The 12,690-nt window shown below is 42.3% G+C and overlaps 1 protein-coding gene across 2 annotated transcripts; it reads right to left on the bottom strand.

The window, feature by feature from the left end:
* Positions 1-1,150: 1,150 nt before the first annotated feature.
* Positions 1,151-3,159, bottom strand: foxe1 (forkhead box E1). 2 transcript variants are annotated; one of them, XM_041933639.1, is made up of 2 exons: positions 2,993-3,159; positions 1,151-2,913 (listed from the first exon to the last, which is right to left on the bottom strand). In XM_041933639.1, the coding sequence occupies exon 2, from the start codon at positions 2,794-2,796 to the stop codon at positions 1,705-1,707; it is 1,092 nt and encodes a 363-aa protein (XP_041789573.1). In that variant the 5' UTR covers positions 2,797-2,913; positions 2,993-3,159; the 3' UTR covers positions 1,151-1,704. The 2 variants fall into 2 exon arrangements, with proteins under 2 accessions (XP_041789573.1, XP_041789574.1); XM_041933640.1 differs by having other exon boundaries at positions 1,151-2,824.
* Positions 3,160-12,690: the final 9,531 nt, after the last annotated feature.

Raw genomic sequence — 12,690 nt, 5'->3', positions numbered from 1 at the left:
GCTGTGTGATGATTTGTACGTCTGTTTATCTTTTAGATTCAATTTTAAATGCAGGAATGTGAGAAAATGTCTGATATTGGAATGGTAGAGACAGAAATGGTGAATTAATGCTATTTCTGTGTGTTTGTTAGTGTGCAAAATACACAACTTAGTCCTGTCCACCTGCAGTTTAAACAGTATCTTCAGAAAAGAGACATATAGATCTTCCTCCATCAGTCGGCAGAAACAGCCGGCTGCCGTCCTATCGTGTTTCTGTGTTCAGTTGAATTCACGCTCAAATGTAGTTTTTATAGGCTGCACGAAAAATTCAGCTTAAGATCAGCGTGATGTCTGCTGTGGTGGTTTTTATCAAGCAGATCTTTGTTGCTGATCAGCTCTGTCACTTTTATCTCGAGTGCAGGTCTTACAATACTTAAACCAATGACCTTTTAAAAATTATTGTAATTTAACACTGTTATCTGCTATCATTTAATCCACATAGATTTTAAGATTTTAGCAGCATTTAAGAAAAACTAGGGCGCTTTCCACTACGGATGCTTTGTTGAAAAAAACAAAACAAAAACCAAGTCATATCTGTCAACACAGCCTCTTTTCTGATAGAAAATTCAAGTGTCTTCACTATAATGAAGCATTTCCTTACGAGTCCCATCTTGTCAGTTATGCAGACTTTGTGTAAAGGAGGTTTCTGGCGTTGAGATAAAGGACTCGTGCTGCTTAACTTTATAGGCTGAAATATCGTGTTACAAGTCAATTCATTTTCTTGATTAGTGGGTCTCTGTGGTAGATTATCTGTGTCTGTCTGTCTAAGTGCTGTGTTGATGTCTGGACAGGATAATTGCGGCCGGTCACAGTCGTTGGTAATACTGTGGCTCCAGACGACACTTCAAACCAGCTGAGCTGAAACCGCAGAGAAAGCAACGCAAGCACAAAAGAAAAATGTGTTGGAGGAAATTTTTTTTGTTCTTCATGGCAAATGTGTCGACCTGTTTGTCCTTGTTAATTTTAAATTTATTGTAGTTAAATTAAAACTTACAAATAGAATTGACTGAATTTCAATATGTGGATTTAAACCACAATTTCCTCTTTGAACAATTTAAAAATAACAATTCTGATATGATTTTTTGGCACGATTAAATTGTAATACCAATAATTCATCAAAAAAAATTATATTTTATTCTTGAAGAACAAAATTCTGTTTATTTCCAAAAAGGCAACCTCATATGCATTTTCATTTGGCAACAAAATACATGCAAATATACTAAAGCTGACGTTCTTCATACAAGCCACTTATTGCAAAGCCTATGACCATGAAGCACAATAATTTATTCTAACATTTCAAAGTCTGTCACTTAAACTCACCAGTAATGTAAATATTAAACTTGCACATTCAATCCATCACAAAAAGAAAAAGCTTGCAACCGCACACGGCATCGGATGAATTTTACACCCTCACATCCTGCGATGAGGCCTCGACATTGAATCCAAATTTACAGCGTGTATCTCAAAGTGAATTACCATCCATGTGGGAGACGGGTTGTGGGGTTAATGTGGTCACAGTTGTGTCAGGAAAGGCGTTTTTAATCAGTCTGTCTACTTTTGTCTTTGATAAATGAAAAACAGTCGTGTTTGGCTCACTTGGCGCCGTCTCAAGTCTCTGATGTTCCGTGAAGGTGGCGAGATGCTCGGATCTCGGTTCTCAGCAGCTCAGATGGCAGACACAAACCTGTCCATGTTCCCCGGGTACGTGGGGTGTCTCAGGTAACCCCCAGTGTTGGAGATGGGACCTGCGGCACTGCTATACTGGGAGAAAGAGCCCAGCTGCACTGGGGAGACCCTGCCGTAATGGTCCATGGACTCTGCGGACCCGTGGGCTGAGGAATGGAGGCGTCCTGTCACTGCGTACCCCTGGGTGTGGCCCTGTCCATACGAACCCTGGTGTGTATGGTGGTGTGGGTGGCCGTTCGGCCCTGAGTACGCGAACCCGGGATGCGTGGAGCGGGATGATACTGCCCCTCCGCATGCTTGGCTCTGGAAAGCCCCCAGGCTGCAGGGACTGGATCCGTTTGGATGCCCCTCAGGACTGAAGCTCCGGTTGGGCTGCTGCATCACATCTGGACCCTGACCTCCCAGCATGCTGGCTGGACTCGGGTGCCCTATGAGGTTATTGATGCTGAACATGCGGGTCTGACCTGGTCCAAAGCCAGGAGGAGATGAAGAGGGGTAGTAGGCAGAGGGCAGCTGCTGCCCGTAGGTCGGGCTGACCGTCATGTTGGGGTAGACGGAGTTGGCGTATGCAGCTGATCTGGCAATCTGGACAGGAGAGAAAACCGGGGCCTCGTGGACATACGAGGTGTAAGTGCTGAAGTCACAGCGCTTAAACCTCTTCCTGCGCCTCAGGAAGCTGCCGCTTTCAAACATGTCCTCTGCGTTTGGGTCCAAAGCCCAGTAGTTGCCCTTCCCCGGTCGCCCCGGCTCTCGAGGGATCTTGATAAAGCAATCATTGAGAGTCAAATTATGCCGGATTGAGTTCTGCCATTTCTTTGAATTGTCTCTGTAGAAGGGGAAGCGCTCTGTGATGAATTTGTAGATGCCTCCCAAAGTCAGCTTGCGGTCAGGGGAGTTAGCTATGGCCATGGAAATGAGAGCGATGTAGCTGTAAGGGGGTTTCCCTCGCTGGAGAGGTCTCTTCCTCCTCCGACCTCTGGGCTGCTCCTCCGTCTGCGGCGGAGGGTTGGAGGCGGACGAGGTGTTGTCTGCTGAAGAGTCTTTCTCCACTTTGACCACAGGCATTGTCATGGACCGCTCAGAAAAGTCCCGCGAAAGACTATAAGGTAAGATTATAAAGTGGATTTACTGCACAGAGTTGGTACTTCCGCCGGTTCGATGAAGTTCCCTCAGGAAACAGATAAAATCCTGCACAGTGGAAATCAAAACAAGCTCAGCTCAGCACACAGTCCTGCTAGAAAGATCACACCAGTGTCGAGCAACTCACTGTCTGAGTCCAAATCCTGCAGCTCTTCAGGTGCAGAGGAAGTAATTGGCTTTTCCAGGAGGTCGTGTTTTGCTGAACGCTGCTCTTTATTCAGCTTTTATTCCCACAGCTTGTTGTCAGGTTGAGTTGAAGAGTCGAGGTGTGCGAGCGCCATGCGTGGTGTTTAAGGTGTGTGTGAGAATGAGTCACTCAGCCTTACCTGAAGTGTATTACCTCCACAGAGCACCTGAGGGGCCACACCCCCTTAAGCATCACATGCTCTCGACATACCTCAGCTTTGTAAGGGTCTATTGTTCACGTTCGACAAAGTCTGCATACTTTGTGGTGGAAATTTCTATTTTAGCCATTTTTAGATATGTATGGAATTTTTATTTAATAAATGTCTGAAATGACAAAAAAAAATCTCCTGTTCAAATCAGAATCTACTTTTCTGATAAGATTTTAAAAAGTTTAAACTGTGGTTTATATATAAAATAATACATAAAGAATTTTCAGTGTTTTTCTTTGATTTCCTTATATGTGATTGCTTTAACTGCCAGATGTTTTCTTTACGGGACCTTTTTTTTAGTTTCATTCACCAGAACTGTCAAAACAATCATTGTTTCCTTTCTAGATTCAAATTTCCCTCCAAAGTCGACCTCAGTTTACTTTAAAAAGTCTAAAATGGTCCATGTTGTTTTGACGTTTAACACTAAAAGGCCTCTTTAGTGGTAACTTGTTTTTCTACCTTGCTTCCTTGTTTGTTTTGTGCCAGTGGTTGGACCAGCCAGCTGTGTTAAGAGATGTAAATGTTTTCCAGACAAAGGCCGTCCTGTGATTTCAGCATGCAAAATATAGGCCATCATCATAATCCCTGGACGCAACCCGAGAGACAGGAATAACCAACTCTCCACGTGGAAAATGTTCACTGAAATCGCTTTTGATTCTGAACATCTTCAAAGAACTGGTGGTAACGCTTGTTGGACATGTTTTAAAGTCAGTCTGGATGTTTTTTCTCTGTATTCGTCTGTTTTTGCTGCACACACATTTGATTTTAAATTGCCAAACCCATTCCTGAGTAGTCTAATCTGTGCAAAGCTCTGCTTCTAAGCTGACTTTAAACACTATTAAATTCCCCCGGCACCAGCGATGTAGACAGCGCTGATGGACTGAGCAGCCCTGGTGGTGTGAAGGGACTCCACAGGGCCGGGGTTCACCACCTTAATCACTTAAACAAACAGAGAGGAAAACACGGCAGCACACTCCCACCGCTCAACACCCGGCTGGGTTGACACCGCGGGCATGTGTCAGCGCCGGAGCCCGCTGAGAGAGCGAGGGCGTGCTCACGAAAACAGCTCGATGAAAACTTTAGTCCCGTGGGGACGGCCGGGGGGGGGGGGTCTGGCTCTCCTGGGCTGGACCTGCAGCACCGATGGGGTGCTGTGTATGACGGCTGCACATCAGAGTCCACATACCTGTTAGCTCCAGTTCAGCTCTGTTGTTGAGAGACTTGTGGTTCCAAAGGAGAGAAATAATGACGGAAAAGAAGAAATTATTTCTCAGAAAATCTTAAAGCTTTAACAGGCAAAACTTTATTTGATCATTATAACTTATTATGATTTCATTGTGGGCAGATGATGAGGGAGACAGTCACTGGAAAGTTACAGTTTCAGTGTTGTGCAATGATTGATGGGATGTCGGTCACGGTGGTGAGACTGAGCCTCTGTTAAATGCAGAACATGTTTATTAAACCTTAGTCTGATTTAACTTTAATAAGACCATTTGTATCACGGCCGTTAATAAACGTGCATTTCTTTTTGTAGATATTTTATTTAGTTACACTCAGCAAACTATTTTCTCAGTCTGTTGTTGTTTGTCGTTGCTGCTTGATTTACATACTGAAATATATATTTTTATTACATGTTTATTGGTAGTCTCAGTGAACTGGGATTTGGCTGAGTTCATACAGGTGTGTACTGTAGAAGTGTGTGTGTGTGTGTGTGTGACACCTGCAAAAATACCTGACTAAGAGCGATAAATACTGATTCACTGGATCACGGTGGATACAGTTGTCATTGTGAGCATTTCCAGCCTAAATGTTAATATATGTAAATTAATGCTGATAATAGTAGTTGATCAATTGATTAGTAGATGGTTAGAATTTTTTTTAATTGTTTAAGTAATTTATTGAGTGAAATTGCCAAAGATTCATTTAAAGATTTTATATCATGAAAGATAAAAAGGTGTGAGAAAATTATGTTCAACATTTGTCATTTTTCACATTTTGTTACTACACACACACACACACACACACATATATATATACATACACAGACATAAATGTGTGTGTGTGTGTGTATTTATATAGGCAGTATATATCAGCAGTTAATTAAAGAATAATGGGCAGATTATAAAAAAATGCTAATGCTAATAGACTTTCTATTTTAAACACTGTTCGAGGCTTTTAGAAACTGATTAATGGTGTGTTTGGATTTTCAGTGTCTTTTCATTCTTTTGTCTAAATATTAGCTAAATCAAACTTAAAAAAACAGAAATATAATCCAATAAATATTAAAACATTTAGATTAACTATTATTCAAAACAACATCAGGAGTTCACATCTGCAGGTGACAGAAAACTGAAAGTAGGTGTTGATTTTTTTTTTTATGTTTTTTCCTGTCGTAGTCCAGTTGGAGTTTTACAGGACATTTTGCAGCGTGTAGCATTACAGCAGAACAGTTGTGAGGACCCTCTGAGCAGACCTCTCCCTCCAGGAGCCTGGTGGGCGGAGTCGGGTCAGCCAGCGATGCAGCTCACCTGGTCTGACTGCACCACATAGGAGCTGGTGGTAATCAGCTGGCCGCGCTGTCCTGTGGCTTCCACCTGGTTAAGTTTTGGGTTTTTGTTTGTCCTCATCTTAATTTCCTTTGTAGTTATGTAAATAAGTCAGTAGAAAGTGCAAATATACAACACACACAGAACAAGCCTTTATAATAGAGAGTTCATGTAGTCAAAGCTGGAGCAAATAGGAATGAAGATAAAGTGTTTAACTGTGCAGCGAACCAAGAGGCAGTTTATGCTTTATCGAGTTCAGCATTTATTTAATGTTTATTGCTCGTACTTAATGCACCCTCATCACCATGACTGCAGGCTGACAGATGTGATGGACATGCAGTGTAGATTGGAGTGGACCTCACCCTTTCCCCGACACGGCCTCTTATGCTTCATTGCTGCGAACAATTACAGGTGAGTAATTTCTCAGGTACCTGTTGTTGCTGGAGCTCGGGCTCATAGTTGCCATAGTTTGCTCATGCATCATGATTTGGCACTCGAACAACGTTTACTGTTAATATTTGTTCATGGGCCTTTTATCTCAGTGTTTGTGCTGGTGGAATAAAAATATGAGTTATGCTGCTGAAAGGTGACTCCACTGTCAACATTGGTGATCAACAACCTTTTATAGCGTGTTGATTTGCGTCGTGACTTTAATGATTCTCAGCTGATGCCAAACGGATGGTGTGGGGCAACCTGAAGGCAGAATTCTCCTTTAGAAAGACAACAAACTTTCACCCCTTTCAAAAACAATATTTTCACTGACTAACAATGAATACAAATGTTTTTCTTATTCTTCCTTTTGTTTTTTTATTCACTTTCAAGCTGCTCTAATTATTATTTTTGTGTCAACAATGGATGAAATGACACTTGTAGTAACAAACCCTGCAGCTCCCCTTTTTAACATCTGTCATCTCATCCGTTTGGTTTTCCAGGTCACAACTTTACTGTTACCAAAAAAATAAAGCTTTGGTACAGTACCTGCCTGGCAGCACAGTCACACCTTCAGGTGGACACAAACTCATGCTAACGTTGCTGTGTTGTGTTTGCTAACACAATTCCACATGTCAATTTAATAAGGTGATAATATGTAAATGTTTACAGCTCGTCGTGCTGTCTCCACAAATCAGTGATTATGGTCTTATCTTAGGAGGTAGACAAAATAACTAAATACCACATTATGAAATGCCACAGTGGCTCAGAAGTGAATACATCACAATTATAAACACCATTGGCATTAGCATTTTGGAGCTAGCTATTAGCATTTGATATTTGACAAACAAAAGAGAACAGAAGAAGAAAAATCATGTATCAAAATAACAGTTGCATCAGAAAAGAAACTAAACAGATGTGTTAGCATAACTCACTTTTGTTGCAGAGCTTAAAATGGCGATTTAATTGCCTTTAAGTCAAAGCATGTTTTTGTTATTTTGTCGACCTTCTGCTCTCTCACGCAGCATCTCAGCATGCAGTTTCACTTTCTGAACCCTCATCGGATGGATTTTTTAAAAATCTAGTGTAGCTAGCTGCAAACAGAGTCTTCCTTTTGAAGTGTTCTTGGGTTTATCATCACTGAGCACGTGTTAGGGCCTCCGCAGCTAAGGGCCCTGGAGCCATGCATTGATGCCGCCATGAGAGGCCTCCACCTGTCCATCACAGGGCAGCGTGGAGACGCAAATGACGGCTGGAGGCTGGGACAGCTGCACAGGAGAGCCGGGCTGCAGCCAAGGCAAATGAAGAGCTCTTCACTTTGTGTCTCACATATACTTCTGGCTGTGCCAGAGAGAAACGGCTCTCTCCAAACAAAGCCAAACAAATGAGACATTTGAATTTGAACACTTGACTTTAACCATTTGGTGGCTGCATGTATACAGGTGGTGGGTGATTTTAGGACGGATAGCAGATGCAGACAGAGCTCAGGTCACATGGGGCAATGTTCAAAGATCCCTAGCAGTGGATCCGGTAAAGAGCGGAGAGTTTTATTTCACATAAACTGTGTGTTAAATGAAATACAACAAGTGAAAACTGTATGAGAAAAATAGCTTTAGTAACTTTAAATCATGCAGTCATTAATTCTTACATTTTTAAAGGATGAGAGGTACTGCAAGCATTCAGTTCATCATCAGATTTTGTGTGCCGGTGCTGAGCGGGTGGCGTGCAGCAGCTTTTTAGAGCTTTTTCACTGAAAACAGCTGAAACTTTCTAAGCATGACTGTAAATCTGAGGGAAATTCAGGTGATAATTCTCTGAAGGTTCACGCTGTCACACCCTCTTAACATCCTCATTTGATATGTTGTTGTGAAAATACAGATTATAGCTGCTTTAAAGTTGATATTTTATTGTTTAAAAATGCTGCCATCATTCCTAAAAATGCACAATATTCCTTAAAGGGCACCATTATTTATTTTTAATAATATACTCGAAATATGTTTGTTTGAGTATTTTTAATAGAGTGTGTGTGTGTTTGTTTGTGTGTGTGTGTGAATGTGTGAATGCTGACCCAGTCAGGCCACCGTGGAGTGAATGAGGGCGTCTTGTTTGCATTAGCAGCTGCAGGGGCTTGGTGAAGATGCAAAGTCCTGACGGTTGACTTGCTCCAAACCTGGGCCAGTTTACATAACTGAAGCACTGCACTGCCCGGGGAGCCTGCCGTTAAATCACTGTGTGTGTGTGTGTGTGTGTGTGTGTGTGTGTGTGTGTGTGTGTGTGTGTGTGTGTGTGTGTGTGTGTGTCTGTGTCTGTGTCTGTGTGTCTCACATACACACTGACACAGAAAAATCAACATAAACATAATCATGCTGTGAACAAATAAACATGATATACTTGCAGGTGGTTTGAATAGATGTATAAGAATAAATAAGTAGATTTATCTCATTTATCCAGTTGGTCCAATCTGAATATAATAGTCGCTGCTCTGTAACATGCACAGGTTTCAGGTTTAAAAAGTACAGATCCCGGAGCGAGAAGTGGTGGTGAAACCTCCGCCCCCACACATCTGGAGCGTCTGCATTGGTGGGGCTGCATCAGATCGGACATTCACACCGGTCATGCTGTGATTGGCCAGGTGTGTGGAGGTGAGAAGGTATGGAGCGCTGGAACTTCTTCTTTAAGCTCCCTGCGGTCAGTCCTCGTCACTTTGTGTGCAGAAACAAGCACAACAACCATTAGTTCCATCCAGGAAAGATGATCCACAAGTGATAATTGCATCCCCCCCCTCTCGTTGATGTTCGGCTTTTCACCTCGCCTTCGAGTGTGACCGTTTGTTTCGGCCATAAACACTTCTGCCTTCTGGTGTGTTCAGCCGACGCATCCTTAAACTAGTTCCTCTCTGCCATAAATCGGCCGTCAGGCTAAAAGTTCCTTCCAAACAGTCTCACATTAATTAACACCTGGATTGATGTGAATCAATCATACGACCTTTGTCTTATTTAATTTCAGGGTGTGAACAACCCTAAGAGATTGAAGTGGCCGGGACTCCCACACAGTCGCTGAGTCTGTAGAACTGATGAAGCCTCTTGAATAACCGGAGACGCTACAACAATCCAGTCTTCTCAGTCATTTCTGCTGGACATTAAAGGGTAAGTTCCATGAAAAGATGGACACCCACAACGTGTCTGTTCACCTCTCAGTGTTTTGCCTCTTCCTGACCCACCTGTGGCTCTCAGCCCAAGTGCATCAGTTCTTAATGCAGGTTTAAATCATAACAATAAGAACTAATTCAGTGCGTTTGTTGTGGAGTGTTTTCAACTGCAGATTAATATGTGCTACTGCATGTTTACAGGACTGTAAATGAACCATAGTGTCGCCCAGTGTGCTTTGCTTTCGTTCAAAATGAATGAATGAGCGATCAGGTGATAGATGTTAGGATCAAATCATTGTTGGTTTTGATCTTTTTAAAAATCAGGACAATATAAATCACCGCAGAGCACCGAGACGGACATTGATTGGGTATGAAAGGAGCATCGGTTGATCACAAGTGAGGATGGAGCGAGGCTCACCACTTTGTCAACACGTGATTGGATAAAGGATGTTACCACATGGACTCAGGAACGCTTCGTTAAGCCGTTGTCTGTTTATTCGTTAATGACTGCAGCCTGTTTTATTTTTGCACAGCGTCCCAACTTTTCGGGGATTGAATGTAAGTCCTCACCCATCAGAGTCAGTTATATGTGGTCAGATAAATTTGAAGTGCTGCATCAAAGCCAGATCAGCTCTGTGAGTCAGCCAACGACACTCCAATCAGCACTCGAGCTAATTATCGCTGAAAAATCGACACTTATTAGTGCCGGAGGATGAGAGGTGTGATTCAAACGCTGAGGAAAAGCTCTAGTAAAACAAAAAATCTTTGTAAAGACAGTGAAAGTGAAGCTCTTCTTTATTTCTGTCTCTATGTGTTCGCTCTGTTCATTCATCAGCAGATGGTCAAAGTATCCATGTTTATATCTCTATTCAGAGTCAGTTGTGGATCAGGTTTTCTTTGTGTGACTCACACACAGAATGACTCACCTTTTACCTGATAGAGACAGTATCTGCCGCACTGTAACAGAGCTCACAATTATAGTCACGCTTGGTTGCAAATGTCAGTGCATCTGTGTCGGTTGGGCCCTGTTAGGATCGATGTGTCAACACCTCGTGGATGTCTCAGCCTGCACAGAGCCCAGGCAGCCGCACATGAGCATTTTTACCCATGCCTGCACCTGAAAAGGAGCCCGGTTGCACAATAGGATCGCACGTTAGGATGGTTATAGAAGTCGAGCACTATCCTCTTTATTTTGTTCTACTTCATTTACACGGATTCATGTCTGTGTGTGCTGTCTGACAGTGAGGCGGAGAGGAGGAGGAGGAGGAGGAGGAGGATGATGAAGGGGGTCAGAGTCGCAGATGTGTTGCTACCACACAGTGTTTCCCATGAAGTCAGGCTTTTGCTTTCCTCTATCTGCAGCTTTTTCTGTGTGTGGACACGTAATGGCACGTCTACAAAGTGACGTCATATAAATGCAGCTCATTTTAAACGCATCTATTTTAATTATAATGTAATATTATTGCTTTCTTGCAGAGAGCTAGCTTAGAAGATTGATATCGCGACCATATCTATGCGTGACAATAAAGCTGCTGCTAGCAGCCGCTTAGCTTAGCTCAGCATAGCTCAGCATAAAGACTGAAAGCAGGGGGAAACAGCTAGCCTGGCTCTGTCCAAAGATAACAAACGAGCACCTCTAAAGCTAATTCACATGTTATATCTTGTTTGTTTAATTTGCAAGAATAGCAAGAAATAGTCACAACATCACTGCAGGTAAAACCACAGCCTGATGTTTTTGTATGAATTAAACAAATGAGATATGACTGTGAAAAAGTGAGCTTCACAGACGTTGGTAGGTGGATTTTATTGTCTTTGGACAGAGGCAGGCTAGTTGTTTCCCCCTGTTTCCAGTCTTTTTTTTGTGCTAAGCTAAGCAGAGCTTCATATTTACCATATAGGCATGAGAATGATATCTATCTAACACTTGGCAGGAAAAAGCAGAACTGATCCTTTATTGCTAACAACATAAAGCTAAAATTGGTTATCTTCCATGCAGATAAAGTAGAAAGATGCAGAGACTACCCTAACATAACAGTGTTACCAGTAGGTATACGTAAGGTTTATTAGATTTATTGCGTGCTCTCTGTTGGCTGTCTTGCCTGTGTGAGTCAGGCATCCTGCCAAACCCTGTATCTTATAATTGCAGCAATAATAGCATTTTTTAACTCTTCTAACTCGATTTGATCATAATCGCTGCTTTGGTTGCAAATATTGTAATCGTTCAGTGATGCACAACAAGGCTTTTGTGTGTCATGGCTGACAAGCTTTCACCGCCACGTAAATCCTCTGATTCCTAAGCAGGAAGATACAGGTACTCATCCAGCTTCCACCGAGATCCTCGAGCACAGTGTTGTGTTTTCTCAGTTGTCAAACTCCTGACATGTCTTTTTAAGCTTGGCAGATGAAGCACTTGTGGAAAAAAGGCCTTGGCTCTGAAAATGCTGCTGATTTTTTTTTTTTTTTTTTTTTGAATGTGAAGAGATGATTGATTTTTATATAAATGAATCGTACGCAATAAGTGGATTGTTTTTTTAAAAGAATAGGTGATACCTCCTGAAATTATAAAATTCCTTTGTGCACCAGTTTCCAAACTTTTTACAGGTGTAAGACAAATAGTCTTAGAACACACACATAGATGTAAATATAAGATGCAGAAAAAATGCTAAATAAATAAAACACGATGAGAAGACTGAGAGTCTACAACCACACCAGCAGCTCTGTGAGGCTGTACTTTAGCACATATGTGCTTTGAGCAAAATGCTAACGTGAGAATGCTAACACGCAGATGTTTAAGCAGATATAATGTTTACCAATGTTCACCATCTTAGTTTAGTGTGTTAGCATGCTAACATTTGTTAATTAGCACCTCACACAAAGCACAACTGAGCTCGGGAATATCTTCTTGTTCTGCAGGTGTTTTGCTCATAAAGCAAAGTGTTGGACAGTTTTTGACCTGATGATGGCGTCACACGAAAAGTCAGGAAATCACCAAAGTCATTATGATTCATCCTCTGGGGATCGTTTACGGTGGGGTGAGTCACTCTGGAGAAAGATTGTTGATAAAATGTAAAAATGATGAAAGAAATCCGTCTTTGTTCACAGCCCTGGTTACACAAACGGGCCGAGCCACGCAACATGCAACACCGTTCCAGCCAATCAGCGACAGGCGGCGGTCATTGAAAGGGAGCTGAGATGTGGGGGGGCAAGAGGCTTGGTGAATCTGGCATGCTAACATGTAGTCGCATGGTGCAGAAGGAGCGATAGCAGCATCAACAACCTTTCTCGGAATGACTCACCTCAAGCTTTA

The sequence above is a fragment of the Chelmon rostratus genome, chromosome 3 (assembly GCF_017976325.1).
Source record: "Chelmon rostratus isolate fCheRos1 chromosome 3, fCheRos1.pri, whole genome shotgun sequence".
NCBI classification, from domain to species: domain Eukaryota; kingdom Metazoa; phylum Chordata; class Actinopteri; order Chaetodontiformes; family Chaetodontidae; genus Chelmon; species Chelmon rostratus.
The sequence above is the reverse complement of the archived record's forward strand: the minus strand, read 5'-3'. Positions and strand labels throughout refer to the sequence as shown.

Coding starts and splice junctions, on each gene's coding strand:
- foxe1 (XM_041933639.1), bottom strand. CDS start 2,796: ATGACAATGCCTGTGGTCAAAGTGGAGAAAGACTCTTCAGCAGACAAC.